At 35.4% G+C, this 23914-nt stretch overlaps 1 protein-coding gene across 1 annotated transcript; it reads left to right on the top strand.

The window, feature by feature from the left end:
- Positions 1 to 4094: 4094 nt before the first annotated feature.
- LOC121424109 (indole-3-acetic acid-amido synthetase GH3.17-like) lies at positions 4095 to 22614 on the top strand. The gene is made up of 9 exons (XM_041619708.1): positions 4095 to 4404; positions 12077 to 12211; positions 12950 to 13990; positions 15607 to 15742; positions 17283 to 17447; positions 17975 to 18120; positions 19066 to 19163; positions 19526 to 19785; positions 20071 to 22614. Exons 1-8 carry the CDS (start codon positions 4296 to 4298, stop codon positions 19760 to 19762), a joined length of 2067 nt encoding a protein of 688 aa, XP_041475642.1. The 5' UTR covers positions 4095 to 4295; the 3' UTR covers positions 19763 to 19785; positions 20071 to 22614.
- The last annotated feature ends 1300 nt before the right edge of the window (positions 22615 to 23914 follow it).

Here is a 23914-nt window from a genome sequence, read left to right as displayed (position 1 = left end):
ATCACTAATTTGCAATTAACTGCAAGACATGGTTGGTTTAGAGACCGAAAATTGACTTGCAATTGATATTATGGTTTTAACCCTTTGAAGCCTTAGGGGCCACTACGGCCCCACCTCTCATGGACGTGTGCGTGTGGGTATGCGAGGGTGTGTGTATAAGTACAATTAAAAACTCGATTGTGCCCCCCTCGCCACCTTTGAGGTTAGATTTCCGCCCATGTTGGCAAGCCCCTTCATTCTTTTTCATACTCAATACCCGAAACCGAACTGTTAAATCAACTTAATCAGTGGCGTAACTACGGGGGCATGGGGGGCACGTGCCCCCCCAATCGGCTGCCCCCCCCAAAAAAAAAAAAAAAAAAAAACGGGGAAAAGGAGAAAAAGAGGGAAAAAGGAAGAGAAACGTAGTGGGGAAAGAAGAAATTGTTGTTTATTATAGTGTTATATTGTATTATGTTATAAAATAAGAAGCATTTTTTCATAACTTTATGAAACATTATTTGCTTAATTTGTTCCTGGTGCTCGCATAGACTGTTTAGCGAGATATATAAACCTGCTGTACTAAAGCCTCCCGTTTTCAAATCAATATACAGCAAAATAATATACTTCCTCGTAATTAGAGTTATTATTGTTTTAAGTAGTGATGTATTATTCTTTTTCATGACTACTGAAAGCTATTGCCCTATTTTAAGGTCTTAATATAAAACATTTCCTGTCCGTGCTAACATTCGCTTTAGTGGATTGATGAGATTTCTGCTCTTCGTGAACTCCTAAAATCAGTCCTTAAAAATGTTAATTTTTCTGACCTGAATTTCAAAAAATTTTAGCTCGCGCTTCGTGCTCGTATAATTTGGTTAGTGAAATACGTGGGGTCTTAGTGAATTCCTACAAACAAGCCTTAGAATGCCCCTCTTCATGTCTGAATTTCCTAGGTTTTCAGCTTGCGCTTCGCGCTCGCAGTATTTCATTAGTGAGATGCGTATGATAATCATGATTACAATGACTTCAAAAAGTGTTCCATGTGTTTAGATGTAATTCTAACAAAATCAGCAAGCGCTTGGCACTCGCATTAGAGGTGAGATATGTATACTCTGACTTAATGGATTCCTATATAGTCCTTAAAATATCCATGTTTGGGATCAATATATACAAAAATTTCAGCTCGCGCTTCGCGTCGCATCATTTGGTTAGTCAAATACATAGGGTCTTAGTGAATTCCTACAAACAACCATTAGAATGCCCCTCTTCAGGTCTATGTTTCCTAAATTTTCAGCTCGCGCTTTTGCCTTGCAGTATTTGATTAGTAAGATGCGTATGATAATCATGATTACATGACTACAAAAGGTGCTTCATGACTGCGTTTAGATGTAATTCTAACAAAATCAGCAAAGGATGGCACAAGCATTAGATGACTATGGTGAGATATTTATACTCTTACTGGATTCTAAAATATGATCCTTAAAATTTCCTTGTTTAGGGTCAGTATATACAAAAATTTTAGCTCGCGCTTCGTGCTAGCATTGTTTATTTAGCGAGACAGTTAAGTATCATGATTACAAAACAATTCGCTTATAATAATGTCAATTTTTAGCCCTCAATATCAAAAATTTTCAGCTCGCGCTTCGCGCTCGCATTATTTAAACAGTGAGATACATATCCGTTTAATGGCACTGCATGTCCTTAAAATATCTCTATTAGGTCAGTATACCTCAAAATTTTTGCTGGTGCCCCCCAATGCCGTGACTCACGGTACGCCACTGAACATAATTGTAAGGTTGGAGGAGTGACATGTTCCCAAATGTTGCATTTACCACCAATAGTTGACCCAACATCTAAGATTACACTTCGTAATTCCGAAACGTGTAAATTGCCTATAATATATACCTCGATGTTCGTCAATCTGAAAACGGAAAAAAGGTTAATCCGAACATCTGTGGCGTTATTCCGAAGGTTTATTTAAACCGAAAACAAAATGGGGTTCGTAATTCTTTGGGTGTAATTCTAACAAAATCAGCAAGCGCTTGGCGGCCGCATTAAATGACTATGGTGTAAGATATTTTTTCATGAATTCCTGAGAAATATTATTGATAATGTCCCCGTTTGGGGTCAATATATATGAAAAGTCAGCTCGCGCTTCGCGCTCGCATTGTTTCTTTAATGAGACAGGTATACATAATGATTAGCCTCCAGAAATGTGCTTATGATGTCCTTTTTTTAGGTCTAAATATAAAAAATTCCAGCTCGCGCTTCGCGCTCGTATTATTTGATCAGTAAGATACATATCCATTATTGGCACATTCCTTAAAATGTCAATATACCTGGTAATTGAGCGCGCATTGCTCACCGAATGAGTGACTGAAAATTTTTGCTGCCCCCTCCCCCTCACAATGCCGTGACCCACGGTACGCCAATGTCTGTCGTGTCCGTTTGGAATAGAACATCAATTTATTTGACCGAGTGACTAAGCTTCGATCCTGGGACATTTGGGGCCTGCTGCATAAAACTTTTTACCTGAGAAAACTCTGGTAAAAACTGAAAACTAAGGTTAGTCTGATTTCTGCCATTGACTTTAACACAGGGCAAAAACTCTGGTAAAAACAACCTTTCTCAGGTAAAAAGTTTTATGCAACGGGCCCCAGGACCCCTCCCCCCCCCGTCTGTCCAACTGTGAATAATAACATTTTGGTATATTTTGTTACTGGGGCTACAATATCACAACAATCATTACAATACATATAGCAACAAACCCAATTAAGATGTAAATGCCATACACCTACAATTTTCTGACGTCATAACGGAAAGAAAGAATCTACAGACAGAACTCTAAAGAATTGTTCCTCTTGAAGACGTATAGTATGGTCAAACTTATCTTTTATTCTTCTCTCCGAAAGAAAAGTCTCACCGGTATTTGTTCCAGACCAACGAAGGCCATCACGGCATGAGCGAATGATAACCCCATCCACTGATGACATCATGGTAACAACGGGACCAGGCCACACCCATCACTTTGTTAAGCCGGATAGACTATAGTCTATGATACAAGCTTGGCAATTGATTTTTTTAAAGAATGGTTTTCCCCATCATTCCAAAAGAAGCACAGTTTAAGAAAATTTGAAATTGGTGAGTACGTATAGGATCGGTTTAATATAAAATATGGTATGGTAAGATAGAGCAGAATAAAATAAAGGAGATGTACACGATAGAGCAGATAATAAGATCAGAAAGATGTGACAAGATGAAACACGACAGGTTAAACAAAAAACATAAAAAAATGAAGCATTAAATATATATATATATAAAACATACACGTAAGACTAATTGACATGATACTTAAATCATTAAGCATTAAACAATATTGAACATTAAAAATCAAACAGAAATTTAGAAAACTTAAAGAATAAAAATAAAAAAAATTGGTCTTTCGCTGGATTTTCATTTTGATTTTCTATATCTAGGTTTATATTTTCTTACATCCTCATACTTTTTGTCTTTGTGCATGTAATAACTGTTATTTCGTTTCCGTTTTCGGACTAACGAACCTTCGACATTACGAATCTTATTGTGTTTTCGGACTACGAACCTTCGGAATAACGAACCTTATTTCGTTTTCGGATTAACAAAAAGTCGCAATGACGAACCTTCGGAATTATGAATGTTGTTGTTGATTTGTATATTTACATGAAAAATGGATGAAATGTCAATCGGAAGAAAAATGAATATTGAATTGAAATTAATCATCATATTATTAAAAAGAGAGATTGTCGAGGTGGAAATAACAGTTTAAAAAGGAAAGATGAGATGAGATGGAATCATTTAAAAGAAATAGTGATATAGTAAGATGAAACATTCTAAATTAAGACAAGAGCAGTATCATAGGTATAGATGAAAAAAGCTTGAAGCTTTGAAAAAAAGTGACGTCATAAGGGAATACTTCAAATTATAGGGACAGGGAACACTTTCCAATAAAAAAAAATGTGGCGAGATTAAAGTCAGCCAGTCTTGAAATCAGTCTATACTCCAAGACAAAGTTTGCCCCCAACTCCTCAAGAAATCTTTGGGTCGATCTGTAGACAGGGTTTACTCGACCATGAAGTTGAAGATGTTTGCTCAAACTTCTTACATAACATCAGCGAACACGCATCAAACACCTTCACAGCTCAGTCGCCGCTGTCTCTCGGTGGGTCGGCCCGGATATTCCCCTGCATCTCGCGCCTGCTTCAACCGGCTTCTCTAAGTTCTTCGACAATTCTCCATTTCGTCTCGTGATCGTTCTCTACCTCGTTTGATCATCCACGATGTCGACGGAGAATATAACAACCCTCGATGTCTCGTACATATTAAACGGCAGACAGTCAACCATGGGGCAGTCCGCTTCTATGACTTCTCACGGAATCACGAGAAGCGGTAAGTTAATAGACTTCTTCTTCTTAAGTGAGGTAGAAAATAAAAATCGATGAAACAAACAGCTGGACGAAAGTAGTTTTCACTGTTCCAGTGTGCCTTCTTTATTTTTAACATCAGGCATACTACTTTATGTTATTTCAATCATATTCTTTAAGAATATTAGATTTACGGCGAGATATCCATAATCGACCATGAATGAATTAAAGTACTTAGAATACTTTTTCCTGACTTGTTCCTATGTCTTGAAAGCCAGCAAGCTTTCATGTTCACGTGAGCAAAACGTACTAAGAATTTTTTGTCAAAGTAACCAACTGGCACAAGTTATGTCCTACTGTTGTATTTATAATCTACAGAAATTCCATGCAAATTTGAATTTTAGTTTTTTTTTTAATTTTGGTAAATAATCTCCCTTGTATCTGAGATACTAGACTGAAATTTATAGTACGTAATCAGCTAACACCACGACGAGGGTGACGACATCGATAAAGATGGAAGGGTGCATATGGGTTCGGAATTGGAACTCATGGTGGTGGTTGGATGTTTTTAAGGGTTATGGTGGGTGACGTTGTATGGTGAGTATGATGATGTGGATGATGAATGATGAGGTGGTACTGGTTTTGATGGTTGCTGGTGGTTATTTCATGGATGAGATGCTGCTGCTGCTGATGATGATGCTGATGTTGATGTTGAGGGTGATGATGATGGTGTGTGATAGTGGCGTTGAAGATAGTGATGATGATGATGATGATTGTGATGTCGATGTAGTGGTGGTCGAGCTAGGTGGTTAAGTTGAAAGTTAGATGATGGATATGGGATTTGATTGTGGTGGTTGTGGTGGTATAGTGGTAGATCAAACTGGCTATAGTAATGACGAAGGTGATGGTGGTGATCGGTGGTGGGTTGCGTTATGATTGGTGGCGGCTTAAGTTGTTGCTGTGGTGATTAGGGCAATGCTGAGCCTGAGATACGTTATATAGAATGGGTGTCAGTATGATAATTTATAACTTGGTAAGTGGTAATGATGACGGCGACGACTACGACCGGGACGGTGGTGATGACTGAGTTAAAGTAGTGATCCGACCAGTCCGAAAAAGGTGGTATATGTTGGACCTTTTTATTTTATTTATTGGCGAGATTAATACAATATTTGGTAATCGTTATCATGATCATTGATATTTTATTTTACTGGAATAGTTATCTATAATTGTTTTCCTAATGAGACATTCAGTGACAATCTGCACTGGCAACATATTATGGATAGGCACTGAATAATACTCTTAATATTCTAAACTACTTTATTTTGCATATACTCATATTGCGAAATGTAAAACTTCATAGAGGCATTTGGAAGTTTCTCTTATATTTAAACAAATTCTTCTTAATAAGCATGTTTTGAAGAAAAGCGCAACCAAACTCCTCGCTATACTCAGAAAGGCATTCGTTTGTAATATATATATATATATATATATATATATATAAATAAGAGCAGGTTTGAACTTTAAAAATTGAGAGGACATAAATAACAAGCAGTGAAAATGAAAGAAAATAGATATGTTTGATATTTTGAATTTTTGCATTTTGCTTATGGGGCCGAGGGGAAACCCAATTCCCATATATTTATATAGGTTCTTATTTTTTTTTTAACATCGCAGTTGGTTCAGTTGCACTGAGCAAAATAAAAAAAAATTAACTAGTTTTTACGCTCATGAATTAAAGTGATTTGAAAATGAACATATCCCATAGATTCAATCACATTAAAGTTCACCATTTGCCAATTTGAAGATGGAAAGGGATTTAAGAATTGAAGAGCAAATCAAGATAACGAAGAAGAAGTAGAAGGCGATGACTGTATACAGGAAAATGGGAAGGAAGAGATGAGTTGTGATTTCAAATACTAGTATCATTTGATGTAAATGATAAAAAATATGTGGATACGAGGAGGCGTGCTGGAGACGAGAAAGAAGAGAGGAAGAGAATTCAATTCAATTCAAAAGAATTTAATTGAATTGAATTGAGTTGTGATTTGAAATAACTTGCGATGAAAATGATGAAAAAAGTGGATATAGAGGGAGATGGGGGGTGGGGGGGGGGGCGTTGTCGGAGATAAGCAAGAGAGAAAGAGATGCGATGTGATTTAATATTTATTTTTTGAAAGCTATAAGCAAAAGTGGATATATACAGGGGGCATGCCAGAGATAAGCAGAGAGGAAGAGATGTGATGTGATTTACAAAACCAATACGATGAAAAAGAAATATAGACGATAGAGGGGCGTGTCGGAGAGATGCGTAGGAGGGGAAAAGCAAGAAGAATGTTCAGGCGGAAGAGTGGAGGAACTGAGTATGATCATGATGCAAATAGATGTGTCCCCTCCACTCCCACGACCATGTGACCATTATTGATCCATCACAGGTCCACGTGACAGTCAGCATGCCCTGGAAGTGTGATATGGGTCGAGTTTTCTTATTCTTTTTGGAGTTTGCAGAAAGGATTGACCCACGTGACGTCATCCGCCATTCTTTGCTCTTTAAGATCACAGTGGGGGCATAAGAACATGCCCACAATGGAAAAGAATGCCAAGTTATGTTCCCTTTTCAATCTATTTTGAGCGATGATGGTGACGATGAATATCCCCATCCTCCCACGCTCTGATCATCAGAGACTAGACAGAGATGAACGCGTTGCTGTGGTAACTGATGCATAATATCGTTGCGTTATATTACTGCGGGAATATGATGTTGAAAAGGCGCCATTTATTTTTGACACTTCGGAAAATAAAACTTTTGAGAAATTTTGATACCAGTACTTAAAAAGTAAAAGGGACAATTTATCATTCAGCGTGTATAGACCTATTATTAGTCCTTCATATATATATCCTCGTGACTACAAGACATTATACTTGTTTATTTCCTTGATAACAATTATATCGATCAACTTTTTAACTGATTGTGTTCATTTTTTGCTACTATGTAGTATTTATAAGTGCCGTTTTAACAAACATTTACCTTTCATATGCAGTTCCCGATAGGCCCCTCTCTCTGCATTTTGTAAAATCTATTTGTTTGATTTCCGTAAGTATATATTTTTCACGATTTCTTGATAATTTCCCGTACAACACTATACTCTAAAAACAAATAAGTCAAAAAATGACTGGTTAATAGGGTCAGCTGAGAGCAACTGTTATTCTAGTCATATTTGACTATTTCTAGTCATATTTTACCAGAACAGAGTTATTTCTGACTAGAATATATGTCAGAAATGTGAATATCAGTGATTGCCATATCAGTTGCTCCCAGCTGACTACTGGTCTAGTCAATTTGACTGATTTGTTTTAAGAGTAAAGTTTTTGTAAATATGAAGAGTTTTAAATTGACAGACAAAATGAAAAAAAAAATAGTCCCTTATCACTAAAAGAATGTGAAAAACCCCGATTAAAATATTAGTAAAAATTTTCATAAACACCAAACTCTTAAAATTCGGGGTTCCGGCAATAGTTTTTTTTTTCTTTCTTTTTAGTGTACAAATACTTCTCAAGCATTAGAATTGGATGGCAATTTCAGGATATAATATTCGAATACAGCTTATTAATATATATACATTTGTAATAACTAGCTAAAGGAAGTACTAACCGTTTGATAAAAATTGTCATCAAGATTCAATCAATGGAAAAGGATAACGGTCACTAATGTTATACACTCTTAAAACAAATCAGTCAAATTGACTAGACAGGTAAACAGCTGGGTGCAACTGGTATATGCTCGTCACATTTCTGACATATATTCTAGTTAGAAATAACTCTGTTCTAGTAAAATACGACTAGAAAATAATCAATGACTAGAATAATAGTTGCACACAGCTGACCCTATCAACTAGTGATTTTTGACTGATTTGTTTTTAGAGTGTAGAATATTATTGACTGCCTTCATTTAAATTGTCTTAAAAACATTCTATTGAAAATTGAATTCTAAACATTAGTAGTGATCACTATACTCATTATGAAAGAACCGAAATGTTAAACGATTTTCCAGCACTAAAAATATATATGTTTCTGACATTCGTGCCCCCCCCCCCCAAAAAAAAAAGAAAAGAAAAAAAGAAAAATCAAAACTAGTTAGTCGCACACTGGGCAAGTATGATCAAAAGACCTAAGAATGAGTCAGCAAAAAATAGTCAAATTGTCCTTGTTCAATCTTAACTTTGAATTGCTCGATTTTCTAAGTTGATATACATGATTTATTAGTCTTGTATAAATGTATGACTGTTGCTTTGTCAGACAGTCCTCAAGAAGAGTATCAGGTTGTAATAATAAAATTTGTTTTATGATACATAAAATGTGAAAGCGTGGAGATTGAATTTATCCTACCGGTGTATTCATAAACCTAGCGACATTCTTTTTACCGAAAAGCGTGGACACAACAATAATTATTGAGCACTATATTGGTTTCTGTACACTGTAAAGAGACCTGTTGAGCTGCCTGGGCTGGTTCTTCGTTCATAAGGTCAATATACTAGTAGTCGGTTCATAAGGAACTTCGGTTATAAAGAGATGTGAATTCAAATTAAATTAAAAGGTTTAAGCTATATTAAATAAACAATATTTTAAGAATTAGGCATATCGACCTTCAAAATTGACTATAATGTGGTCAACTCACATTTTAAGTCGATTTATTATTATGTTAATGACATAGGCCCAGTGGTGTAATGAGCCAAATATTATGAGGGACACGTACAGACGCATGGGGCAAAATTTCTATTAAAAGAAGTGGCAAGCGAGCGATATTTTTTACCCTATTCAAATCAAATTATTGATATGTTATACATTTTGACATCATGACATTTACAGAATTTGATATTTTACACTTTTCCATGTTCTTTTCTTTCTTTTAATATATATATTTAACTTTTGGGGCCCAGTGCCCCCAAGTTACCATTTTTTTAACGCTAGTGTTAAGGCCCGTGTATACATGGAGAGGGACAGGTATACCTTTTACTACATGGAAAGACATGACGGATAGGGGATACAAGCACACAAACTCGAAATGAAACCTAAGTCTAAATGGCAAATTAAAACAATCAGCTATTAGCTATCAGCTTATAACGGTATTGATTTCTTTAATTTGATTTCATACAGAAACCTGTATATAATCTTCTTCAGATGGGTAATTTGAAAAGTGTGTATATAGGGTTGTGAATAGGACAAAAATGTAAGATGTTTGACAAACATTTCAAATTATACATCTCTTTTGTAAATTGGAGAATAATGTTCGGGCTTGAACGGGGGATCGCTCCAGTTCGCTTACGTAAAGAATGTTTGTGCAAGGTGTTTAGCTTTTTGTTGAAGTTTTACATTTCTATAAACTCAGGGTCGGTGATCAGATGTATGCACATTGCAGAGATGCTTAGTCATCGGAGTGTCAACTCCAATTTGATTTTATCATGACACGAATCATGATAAAGAAATCATATTATGCAATCATTATGATGACTAGATTATTATATTAAAAGAAAAAGGAGAACATTTCTTTCTATAGTAATTTAATTTTCCCCTAATTAATCAAAGTAGAAGGAAAATTATCAATGTTTATTAATATTTCGAGCCTATCAGGAAATGACTGGGCGGCGGAAAAAACAAAGCATGTGCATTTAATTTGTTGTTTAATATATTCATAGAATAATTGAATTTTAGGGCTTGTCACAATTTGTCGTTGCATACGAAGAATCCTTTAGATATGAATACCATAAAATGGTCGTAATAATAATAATGGTGGCTACTTATATAGCGCACAGGTCCACCTTTCGGTGCTCATGGCGCTTTAAAAAGGCACTGCTATTATTACTACCCCGGCTAAGCTAGGCAACCGATTAAGGCGCACACAGCTTTTTGAGGAATTACTTCCTGCCGGTACCCATTTCTTGCTGAAGGAAATTACGCCATGGCTGGGATTTGAACCCACGACCCTCTGTTTCAAAGTCCGGAGACTAATCCACTGGGCCACAACGCTCCACGTGTATATCTCAATTTGAGATATGTACGTCGTGTATATTTGCAATTTTCAATTTTTTAGATTAAATGCACATCTGGAAATAATAATAATATCGGATAATGATAGGCTATTAATGGAGAAATGATTTCAACGGCGGCGGCGAAAATGAAATGCAAGCGTACGTTTTTGTTTGTTCAGTACAAGTGATTTGCAAATGTTACCGAAATATATATATATATTTTTTTTTTCAGTTATAAAAACTATGAAAATGCCCTTCTATACTCTCAAATATGTTTTCTTATTATGTCATTAAAGAAGAATCTTTCCTCCAATGAATGTATTAATTAGGACCTTATACTACCTGGTTGGTGTATGATAAGGGAAATATAGGGATCTTGACTTTTGGGGCCCCTGTAGTGTATGATCCCCTTACAAAGAAAAAATCATTGAAGTACTGCAGCAAATGGAGAGCTATAGGGGTAACAGTTTCATCTCTTTGGACCTACAACTCTTTACATTCTTTAAAAAAAAGAAACACGAATTTGAACCGTTTTGTCCTGTGATTTGGAACCCTCGCGAAAAACGGTTCCCCGAAAGATCCTTTACGTTCTCAAGAACATTGGTTCCATAAAGAATCTATATAGCTAAAGGTTCGAAAGTGGTTGTTTATAACATCTGCATATAGGGAGCCTTTGAAGGTTCCAAATACGGGACAAGTATAGAACCCTCTCAGAACCTGTTGAGCATTTCCATGAAATTATTAACCTTTTTGTACGCCCGACCCCCATTTTTCTCAAGTCTCACTTCACTTTATAAACTGACCAAGTCGCGATCCTTTGAGAACATTACAGACTGTCAAAAGAACAAGAAATCAGACACATAAAATTTCATGAAGGGCCCACATATAAGAGATTCGGACGTATATAGTTAATCATAGAATTGTCTTATTTAAAGAGTGTACCTCGAGTGCATGACCTAAATCAATGAGCTTCGACACTATGGACCCAATTCAAGTAAACCATGGTGATTTGATTTATTTACGACCACATGGAAGATTTCAGTTGACGGAAAAGTTTAAGCCCGGAGACAGCAAACATATGCTGGATGACAAAAGGAAGACTTAGAAGAGAGCAATCATTGTGTTACAATTGTAAAACGGGTGGTTCTATTCAGTACCAAGACATCACAACAATATTTGGCCCAATGACATAACCAACTATCTGCTTGAGCGCAGAGGGAATTAAGGACGGGGTCGTACCTATACGTACACATTCAGACGACCCCCTTCAATTGCCTATCGTGGGGCGAAAATGGCAGTTAAATTTTGATTTGATTAAATGTTTTCTTATGCAATAACATCATTCGTACAATACATAACACACGTATGACTCATGTTGTTAGAAAAAAAAAATGCACTAAAAATAAAATATAAGTCCAAACAAAAACTATCTACTACCAAATTATTGTGGTTGAAGATTCGATCTTATATTTAGCCTAAATGAAATTTATTAGAATTTATTTTCCATGTTTTTAAAGGTGTCACTGATTGCGCACTGTTGATGTTTGTCAGAGAAAGTCTTAGTGACCATAATGACGCTATATTAATAGAAGCAAAAAATGTAAGATTTATTAATGATTTATATTTTAATATATCATTATCTTTTTCTATATTATGCTATTTCCCCGTTAGATCTGAGGAAATGGCGTCTGTCCGAGAAGAACAAAGTTGAGCTGTTTGGAGTATTCTGTTTTGGGATACTGATCTATCTATCATGGCAACTCATGTATGGAGTCACACCAACATACCTCTTATATTTCTGTCGAGGTAAGAAATATTTCCTAAATTCTCAATCAAATAAAACTCGTATAGATGTCTGTCCGAGGATACCCCTCTCTGCTTTATGCCTACAGAGAGAAGGAAACGCCTATAAGCAAACGTAACAGAAAAAATACTGATAGGATACATCCATTTTATTCTTCTTGTGTTATTAAACTTTCGCCTGGGACCTGTTGCCAAAAAAGTATTAATAGTAATTTTTCTATCCAGTGGTCACTTCCAAGAAATCCTTAATTCTGATGGACTATTGAGCATCATAACCATAGTCGTTACCACTGGATGGCACAGTTTTATGCAACGGCCGACTCTGAACGTGAATTACAAACACAATTAATGATATTGCCTGATCTTGCGCCGATGGCATCCCCATAAAAGACTGGTTATAATCCTTTCATGATTCAGTAACTATATTTAAAAAAAAGCGAATGATCGATAATATTAATAAATTGTGAAATATTATAATAGATAATTTATTTCCTTCTGGGAAACATTGTTTGCTACACCCATACATCTACTACCGGACCGAACAATTCTTGAAGAATATGAAAAACTCACGAAAATGACTTAAAGAACTACAATGAGAATCTCAACTTTGAAAGAATGAGAATTCAGTATTGTTTGGAGACCATGGCTTTTAGAAAGTGATTTATTATTTGTGGATATTGTCTCCTATATAGATTTTCACCTTTGTGCAATCTGATTGTTTTTATCACATACAAAAAACAGTTTCTGTCCTGACGGGGGCAGCCATGGGAGCATTTATAGCAACTCACATCTCACTCAGTCTAGCACCTCACTGCACCCCGGCTCACATCATGATCATCCAGTACATCTTCTTCCAAATCAACAGTCTTATCGGAGCCTACTTCCTCAGGAAACTGGAGCGTGACAGCGCCAAGTGTCAGCAAAGCCAAGAGAACTTTCTCCTGCACCAGTTAAAGATCCGAGCCAATTCGCAATATGGGAGGGACTTTGAGTTTGATACCATCAAATCAGTTGCAGAGTTCAGGGAACGCCATCCCCTGACCGATTACTCGCACTACGCAAAGTATATTGAGCGAGTTGCTGACGGGGAAGCCGATATAGTCATACCCGGTTTTCCATCAAGGTTAGGTATATCTTCCGGTACGACTGGGAAACCTAAACAAATTGCCATTTCGAAGGAAAGAAATGTCGCTTTCCTGTTCAAGATCATGCCGATGGTTTTTCATTTCGTTAAAGTGCAATACACACCAGCGTTGTCCCCTTTACAGAAGAAATGCTTGCTGTACGTCCACACCGAGCCTTTGAAATCTCCTGGAGGGTTGTCCATCTGTCCGACAACCATGCTGTCGCTTCCTGACATTCTTAACCGGATTCAATTCAGTACCCCACCAGCAGGGATGCGACTGACGAACGAACGATGTGCGCTCTACATCCACGCCCTCTTTGCTCTCAGGGACCGTTGCCTTGGCAACCTCGGAACCATCTTCTGCTCCACGATGTTCACATTCTTCAAGATGCTTGAGAGTGATTGGCCGAAACTGGTCAATGATCTTCGGCACGGACAGATCGCCAAAGACCTTCGGTTAGAAAGCAGTGTCCGAGGGTCTCTGGAAGCTGAACTGCAAGCTGAACCAGAAAGAGCAGATGAGGTGGAGAAAGAGTTTTTGAAAGGTTTTGATGGCATTGCCCTTCGTCTGTGGCCTCATCTTCAAGGAATATTTGCTATCTCATCTGGAGCGATGGTGGTTTATGCTCGAAGACTCAAGGACAAGTATACTAAAGGTAAGAGCATAGTGGTGAAAATTAAATTTAGGTCTACATAAACTTTTTCCCTTTAGTATTGCTATGAGTCTGTCATCTCTTTCTTGAACATTTAAGTCAGATGGGAGTCAGCTTATGGGGAATTGATTATCGTTTGATGATCCCAGACTTTATGTAAAGCATTGGAAAAGCAAGTAACAGATTGAGACATTTTTTTCGAAGCAACTCGGTGTCCTATCGAAAAATTCTTTGGCAAAGACTGCTTGGACAACTGTCAGGCCCCAGGAAAAGTTAAATTATGATTGCACTATAAAGCGATTTGCAGTGGCATTACATCTGCTGATCATGAATCTCGTTCTATTCTGTGGGATTTTTTTCCGAATGGCGTCCTATTCCCCTATGAATAATAATAATTATAATATAGGGTATTCATATTGCGCACATATCCACCTTGTTAGGTGCTCAAAGCGCTCCTATATTACCCGGCTAAGTGATAATCTGCTTTTAACAATAGGTAATAGCAAATTGAAAACTAGAACCAAATCTACAAACTGAACAATAAATATTCATTAAGGAAAGAGAAAAAACTTTATATACTTTTAAAGGGGAATCCAACCCAAATAAAAACTTGTTTTTATAAGAAAAAGAAAAATCAGACAAGTTTATAGGTGAAACTTTGAACAATATTGGACAAATATGAATTCTAAAAGTTGTATTGGTAATCACTATACCCATGGAGACTTCAAATTGGCCACTTGTGTGATGACATAGTGATGTAAGGCAAGGACTACTCTTCCATGTTCTCCAATACATATTCTGGCTAAAGTGTCATTTTCCCCAAAAGTTTTATTTCAAATTATATTTTTCTTTCATGAGGACATTAAACAACTACTACCTGAGTTATATTTAGATTACTGCCACGGGAGAATGGGTACTTATAGGAGAAAACCACAAATCCCTGATAATAAAGTACATAGCCTATGGGAAAGATGTCCTTGCCCCTTGTCATAATTTACCTACCCAGTTGCCAATTTGAAATCTACATGGTATTAGTGATCTAAATTTTAAAGCAGCTATAACTTTCTTATTGCTTGTCTGATTTCTTTCAAACTTTTACCATTCTGTTTATTTTATTTTTTTCCTTCCCAATACGGCCAAGGCTGGATTCCCCTTTAAATCTGGAGTCTCTCTCAAAAAGGATTTACGATTATGGCCACTAATATGGGCTCAACAGCCAATTAAAAAAAAATCATATTAAAGTTACTATAATTACAAGTCTTTGTCTTTCCTGATACCGATTTTTTTAAGGCAAGGACAAAATTATCAACATTTATCGCTCGTTTTGCAAACTTTACATATGTAAAATCGATAATAATCGGCTGACTTTTATTATTTTTTTTTACATAGAGGAATTCTTTAAAAAGAATTATACATATATTGTCAACAAGTCGGCTCCCCATTATGATATGCGTTTAAGTAAATATTCTGTCCCAATTTCCACTATTCAAGTGTTCATTTCGGTGTATATGTCATTTCTGGAGCAAGTATGCTTTCATTATTTTCATATCGTTGTGGAAATAATAAATTGGATATTTAGAAGCATTAAAACAACCATTTCATGTATCATTTTTCATCAGGTCTGCCAATTATATCAAGTGTTTACAGTTCCACTGAAGGCACTGTAGCCATGCTGTACGATGTCAAAGGATTAGACTCGAAATATATCATGCTTCCATCCGATGTCTTCTGTGAATTCATTCCCGTAGAAAATGGGTAAATATCGATCTGCACATTAATAATTATTGTGCAGTTATTTTTACACAATTATTGTGTACTTACTTCGTTTCCACTGCCATGCGATTGGCTTTTCGTAGCTGATCGCAATTTTTGGTAACCATTTAACAATATACGATCAAAGCGTTTGCCACAACAGGGCTCCTTAAAACAAAATTGATAGTGATTGGTCAAGTTCATTTAGCGATTGATCGCTAATCTTTGTGTTACGGACCTGAATATGATCTGATGCGATCTGATAAAATCGCTACGATACTCTACGACTAAGACCATTGTTCCAATTGTAGCGCAAATCGTGATAGTGGGATTGCCTATTATTTAAATGTAATATAAGATCGCAATGTCAAATTGTGTTGAAATCAAGAATATTACCAGCCATGAGATATTGTAAAACACTTAAAAATAGCATGCTGTAATTAGGCAGGCCATTCTAACAACAAGTTGTTTAAGCTTTTATTGTTTATACCTAAAAAGCTAATGTATGCATAGATAGAGTAACAAACCTGGCTCATTGCATAGCCCATTGAAAGTGCTTTTTATGATTTTTTGGACCCCCCCAAAAAAAATGACTGCCATAAGTTGCAGTGCTCTGAAATATGATTCATATATAAATGTTATTGACTCCCCAGCCATTTTAACAGACCTAGTAATCTATTTTTGGAAACTTTGTTCTTTCATTATATCATTGTCATTGCGTAATAGTCTCACCACACAAACAAGGGGGTTTTTATCATCCATGCACCCACTATTTAGATCCTACTCTTCTTTTTGTTTGATGTTCGTTGTTGACCCCTTCTTTCATGTTTGTTGCCAATCAAATAAGGTTTGTTTGAGAAATGCTAACAGAGCTATCCAAAGCCAAACTTCTCATCGCCATCTCACGATATCTCTAAAGGTATCCACAGTAAAGGATTCAAATATACATTATTAGATAAGATTGTGCGAATATTGTTTCTAGCCTATTAGGAAGGAATCTGATTATCCGGACTACATAAAAAGTAACTAATTTGGGAGAGATTTAAAGTGATAAGATTGTAATGTAGTTTACAAAAATTATGATTAAAAAAAAGCGCACTTGGATAGCACTTCTGGCTATACACTACACAACTGTGCAAAAATGAATAAAGTCGTTAGGTAAAAATTATTCCTCTTCTATAAATACATTGTAGATCGACATAGCATAAGTTGATTCCACTTATAGGTACTTGAATACAATTACTTTCTCAGTAATGACATAAATTGCAATATGGATTCTCTTATTTAGTATGTCTGGTTTCTTTTAGATCACTTAAAATCATACACTCAATTCCATTCGAATTCAAATAAACATTTATTTTCTTCCATTTCATTATATTTTTCATAAACATTAATTCATACAAAATCAATTTGTTATGAAGAATATAATGTATGCAAACCTGATATATTTGACAATTCATCAACTTTATTATGTTTATACATGATTTTTCATCTACATTTTAAAAATATTCAATTAACAATGATCTTTTCAATTCACATGCAGTCATGAAAACCAGCCGCAAACTTTGTTAGCCGAGGAGGTGACGGTCGGACAATGTTATGAACTCGCTCTCACAACGGTCGACGCTCTCTATCGATATCGCATGGGCGATGTCGTAAGAATCGCCGGTTTCCATAACAAAACACCGCTACTGGAGTTCCAATATAGGTCAGTATTGTAGGTCCGGTTGGTATTGAAACTTGGGCGTTACATCGATTATTTTTAAAATACCACTGAACGCTGCTCTACATTCAGTAAAAAAAAACCTTCAGTTTATCCCCCAAATTACAATTTGCCTAATCAATATATTATTTCATAAAACCTGTGTATTGTAAGAAGTCTAGATATCGCAGGTTCTATCATGTATTATTAGGAACATCTATTAAAAATGGAAGGATTTGCATCATCAACAACATAAAGCAATTTTATTTTTTTTGTAAATGTGGAAATGCATTCAATGGATTGGAATTATAATCATATTACAATCATTATGAATTGAAATTATGGGCACTGTATTGTGATTATTACAAGTTGAAATCATTAAATATATTGACAATATAATCATTTGCAGATATCTTTGCAATAACATTAACAAATACAAAGTTATCATTAGGCCTATGGTTTTATTTGATTAAGATTTATGAAATATGGACTTTATTAATGTCTTCATTGTATCAAAAATTGTTTTTGAATAGAACGGGAGAAGTATTAAATGTTCGATCAGAAAAGACACCCGAAGCATCCGTAGCGGGCGCCATAACAGCTACCTTGGACCAATGGCAAGGATTGACTTTAGTGGACTTCACTGCGACGGAAAGTCCGCTTTATGAAGAAGCCATGGGTAAGTTGAATACCATACAATGTGTCCCACAAAAAAAGAAAACCCGTCTTTAAAGATATATATCATAATTATTATTTTTTTAGATCATACATTTAACATCAATAGGAAGAACTAAATGTCTTTTTTTTTCATTTAAGATCAAATACTTGGAATCATTATTATATCGTTCATACATTGAGGAATAAAAGGTGTAAATGCTTTGAATACTGAGGTATGTCAGATACAGGTTGTGCAGAAACTCAGCGTGTGAATATCATCCAACCTCATTATATTGAAAGAATGATATAGTTATTAGCCATCCCTTTCTTTCTTACGAAAGGTCGTTGCATCCTTTACAAAGTTTTACCTATTTTTGCACAACTTTGGCATTGTATTGTAAAACTCATCTTGCACATATGTATACATGAACCATTCATATCATATTTGGCATCAAAATGAAGTAGAATGACTGAATTGTTTGATGATGTACGTAAAAGATCGAATGGCTTTGTTGAAAGGAATAACTAGGAATCCCGATTTCCATTTTTATGGGACGAACTGTATAATCGGTTGGTTGTCATTTATGGTTACATGGAGCTTGTTTAGGAGGAAGTTAATGTGGTTTACTGCTGAGGTGGTGTAATGTCATTGTCTACAATTGTCAGACAAATTAGTTTCACACTTAGCTACAAAAAAAAACACACACACACACCAAAACTCACACATAAACGATGTACTTGTGCAGAGTTTTACCTGCAAATGAATGTGGCATAGTGAAACTTCTGAATGATTAAACAAGTCCACATCTTATTTAGATATCATATTGTATAATTGCATGCATTTATATGTTCTTGCACATTTAAGAAGAAAAGCATGGATGGACTATTCCTCCACCTTGTAATCTTTAAGTCTTGATTGCGAATATTCTACTATCACCTTTTCTGTATTTTCCTTCTTATTCTATAGATATTAAAGACTGGAGTTCCTGCGGGTACTACATGATTTTCATTGAATTAGAAGATCCTTATGCAACATTTGGGAAAGATCTTAAACAGAGAGAAAAGGTAAATATCTTGCCTGATCACAACACACTCATGATATGCATTAGTTCCTGGCATTAGTTATTGCTATGCTATCATACTTCAAGTATCTTCTTCATTTTTTTTTTTGGGGGGGGAGTGGGGGGGGGTAGGGGATGATGGTAACATAATTCATAGTCGGATCTTTCTTGGAGGGGTAGGGTAGGGGAAAGCAATTTTCGGTATGAGCATATTGAAGAAAATGAGTGGATGCATAATAAAATAGAATCATGATAAATAGGTACATATACAAAGTTACTTATGTGCATTGTATTACACACTACATGTAAATACATGTTATAAAAGTTGCCTTTTATTATTTTCAAAATAATCTGACCTTTTTTCAGTTTGCATCTGACTTGGAAGCCAATTTGCGACTAAAGGCCCAACGCTACAACCACTATCGCAACATCAACGCCATTGCTCCCATTCGATTGATCTTCCTTCAGCCCAGTGCCGTGGACGAACTTCGCCAGTACATCTTGGAACGATCCTCGGCCACCGTTCAACAGCTCAAACTCCCGCACAAGCTCCGTAAGACGGAATGGATTCGTCTTCTTTGCAATCGTGAACTTATTCAGTGATTAGAAAGTATTTCTTTAGATCTCTTTAATAATAATAGGCATTTATATTGCGCCATCTATCTAGAAATATTCTATTCCGATGCGCATTTTTATTATTACCCCGGCTTTAGCTCGAGCTACCTCTCAGCGCTCATGCATTCAAGGAATTAATCCTGCCGGGTACCTATTCACCTCACCTGGGTCGAGTGCAGCACAGTGTGGAAAAATTTCTTGCTGAAGGAAATTACGCCATGGCTGGGATTTGAACCCACGACCCTCTGTTTCAAAGTCAGAAGACTTATCCACTGGGCCACAACGCTCCACAAAATCTTTCACAAAATTAACAGTTTCATTATCTTGGGACATGTCATCTTGCACTGCAAAGTGGCTGCTGGGCCCACGATCAATGAAAAATTTGACAAAATTAATATTTGGAGGTTTTCTATCTCTGATTTCTATCTCAAACAATGAAATATGGATTTTTCACTTTCATCTTGGTCAAGCACTGAAACTATGCTCTTGATAGATTTGAGGTCAAAGAAGACTTAAGAAAATAATTTTGAGGCTTTTTTGCTCATTCATGTGATTCATTTCCCCAAGCTTTATTTGTTTTCTTTTTTGTAAAGCTGGTTTTTGTAGTCCTCATAGAAGACATCTGGGTCTTAACTCCCTTTATTACCGACTCTCAAATGATGCAGCTTTTATCATTAAATTGCAATTGTGTATTCATAAAGTATGCAATATGTTGCCATAAATATGTACAAGTATTTTCAATCATAACTAAAGTCTTAATGCAACATAAACAAATATTGATATAAAGAAAAGCAATATATTTTTTTGTAGCTATAAACCCAATAATTTTTTACACCTTGTTCTTATTTGTGGGGAAGTTAGAGTAACATAATTGTTTCTAAGTTTCATTTTTTTTTTACTTGTCTTATTCTAACGAAATACGAAATATTTCACAAATGGCATAAGTTAGATACATGAACAGCTACCATATTCTATTTATTGAACAAATATTTATTTGAACAACACAGATATTCATTACATGAAAGTCTTTGTTTTGTGCTGAACTTTTCTAGGAGAAATGTGAAAATGTACATGTAATATCTATAAAGTATGTTATTTGTAATGGATTACTTTGCCTATGGCAAAATAGTGTGCTATCCATTTGGGTGTTTCATAAAGCTGTTTGAAGTTACGAGGCACTATACGAATGACTGGTAATCATATCTTAGGAGCTAAATCCACACAAATAAGAATTTGTTGTGCATAATTTCTCTCAAAAAATGATACCAGTCGTCCTTAAGTCGCTCTTAACTTATAAACAGCTTTATGAAACACCCACCTGGTATTCTGTTTTGTAAATTACAAGTTCCATGTTCTTTGAGGTTCTAAACTTCTAAACATTATATTCTATTTTCTTCAATGACATGGCTAAATCATACAATAAATAAATGTGTCAATAGTGGAATTTGTTTTTATGAAAAAAGTGCATTTGCATTATATACAAACAATGCAATATGCACACAAAGCTTGGCAATCACATGCTAAATACAGCTTAAAGTTCCATGATTTTCAATGATTTTTAGTAAATCAGATTTTTGACCTGAAAAGATGCGTTTTTCTCTGAAATTCTGTGCACTGAATTTCCTGAAACTTTTGAGTCTTCAATATTGTGGAAAATTGGGGACTTTATTCCAATTAAAATAAGGTATAGTCTGGTGATCACATTGTTAAACAACCACTAGAGCTAACCTTATTTGAGGATTCATTATTTGCTAGCGTGCTTGTATAGTTTTCAGAGTTATCAAAAATCATCATTTGAGGTATATATATACATGATTGCCTCTTCTGAAGGTCATATTTTATTTAACTTTCACTAAAAACCCCTACTTTCGAGGAGGCGCGATAGCTCAGTCGGTAGAGCGGGGGATTCGGATTCTGGTGACCCGGGTTCGACTCCCAATTGGTGTGTCAGTGCCCTTTAGTAAGGCATTAATCCTCATTAACAGGTCCCTCGGAGAGGACCTTAAGCCGTCGGTCCTCTGGTCGCTTGCTTACAAGCATGATTGCTTTCTTAGCAGTCAGGTGAAAAAATCACCACTAAAACCACTTTGTAATCAGTGTAGAAGTTATTTCATGGAACATATTTATCTCTAGTGCATGCAAAGGTGTATTTGAATTATTTGTATTGTGTAGACAATCATTTGTTTATTAAGATGCCTTTGGAAATGTTTGAAATTTGTTGTGATATTATTCCATGCCTGGACAACAAGTAACTTTGTAACAATGTAGGAGTATAATCAAAGTTTTAAGGCATAAATCAGAAATTTTAAAATGCTTCCATGCTCATCAAAATAATAGCATGCCTTTGAGATTATAAAACAATATAATTGTTATCGTTTACTTGCATATTGTACATATTCAGCAATATTTCATGCAATCTATTTTATAATTCTAATTTTCAGTGCACATGATCATATTTCATTTTCAATTTTATGAATTCAGAAAAGCAATCATCTGTAAATTATGATCAACTTCTATCTCATATTGATATGTGTATAAATATGGTGCCTTCTTTTATACTATATATGTCTATTCAAATATAATGGGTGCATGTGGACTATTTTTTATATTATTATATAGAGAAGGTAACAGACTTAAATGCATGACAATGAATAAAGAAAAATACTATACTAATTTTTTATGTCTCTAGCTTTATTTCTTATAATGCCATATTGAGTATGTATATGAAGCAAAAATATATTTCTTTGCAGAAAATATGACAAAACAGAGAAAAATCATGATTTTCACCAGTCAATAACCATCTTAAAAAGACTTACGATTGATCAGATCAACCTCAGCTAAATGGAAATCCATCAATGTCATAAATTTGAACAATGTCCTTTGTAAATAAAGAGGAGCACATTGAATTTTCAAGAAAACTTTTAATGTATAAATATACATCATATCTGGAAATGTTTTCAACAAACATGCAGTTTAGATGTTGCTGGCTTTCCATAGTTGTGGTTGATTGAATCAATTGTAACTCTCTGTAAGACGGGGCCCAGTAATATAGTAACTAGTAATGATTATGATCTTAATGTTCAACATGGATGAATGACAATCTGAATCATTTCAAAATAAATGATCGGAATGATTCTTTATATAAATAAATGTGAAAAAATCGTATTATTCATTTAATTTTATCCTATTTTCAAGCCTAATATCCTACTTTTCTTTAAAAGTTTTAAAAACAGACAAAAAATCATTAAGAATCATCATTTCAATTTTCAGAGTTCTTATTTTCCTAGGGGAAAATCCTACTTAGTTTCAATTTCCACTATGAAAAAATCCTACTTATTTAGGATAAAAATCTACCATTTGGCAGTTCTGATTAAATCTCATTTATTTGTAATTGATAGTGAAAAACACGTGGAATGCCTCTGGCCGTCTCACCTGCATCACGCAGTTCAATATAGCAGCAGTGCTGACTTTGAAAACTACTCTAACTCGCACAAGATGTTCAGTGATACATGGTTACTATTATGTCCACTTTTTATGAACTAGACCAATAAACTTACAGAGATATGATGATTATTCAACAAAAAAAACCAACATGGCCAAAGTTCATTGACCTTACATGACCTTTGACCTTCATGTGACTTGAAACTCGCACAGGATGTTCAGTGATACTTGATTACTCTTATGTTCAAGTTTCATGAATCAGATCCATAAACTTTCAAAGTTATGATGGTAATTCAACAGATAGACCAAATTCGGCCAATGTTCATTGACCTTTGACCTTGGTCATGTGACCTGAAATGCGCACAGGATGTTCAGTGATACTTGATTACTCTAATATCCAAGTTTCATGAATCAGATCCATAAACTTTCAAAGTTATGATGGTAATTCAACAGATACCCCCAATTCGGCCAAAGTTCATTGACCCTAAATGACCTTTGACCTTAATCATGAGACCTGAAACTTGCACAAAATGTTCAGTGATGCTTGATTACTATTATGTCCAAGTTTCATGAATCAGATCCATAAACTTTCAAAGTTATGATGGGAATTCAACAGATACCCCCAATTCGGCCAAAGTTAATTGACCCTAAATGACCTTTGACCTTGGTCATGTGACATAAAACTCATGCAGGATGTTT

This window comes from Lytechinus variegatus, chromosome 11 (genome assembly GCF_018143015.1).
Source record: "Lytechinus variegatus isolate NC3 chromosome 11, Lvar_3.0, whole genome shotgun sequence".
NCBI lineage: Eukaryota > Metazoa > Echinodermata > Echinoidea > Temnopleuroida > Toxopneustidae > Lytechinus > Lytechinus variegatus.
The sequence above is the reverse complement of the archived record's forward strand: the minus strand, read 5'-3'. Positions and strand labels throughout refer to the sequence as shown.

Excerpts from the sequence above, each read along its gene's own strand:
- LOC121424109 (XM_041619708.1), top strand. The coding sequence starts at position 4,296 with ATGTCGACGGAGAATATAACAACCCTCGATGTCTCGTACATATTAAAC. Across the intron at positions 4,405-12,076 it reads TCACGGAATCACGAGAAGCG|ATCTGAGGAAATGGCGTCTG; the intron begins GTAAGTTAATAG and ends TTTCCCCGTTAG. Across the intron at positions 12,212-12,949 it reads CCTCTTATATTTCTGTCGAG|TTTCTGTCCTGACGGGGGCA; the intron begins GTAAGAAATATT and ends TACAAAAAACAG.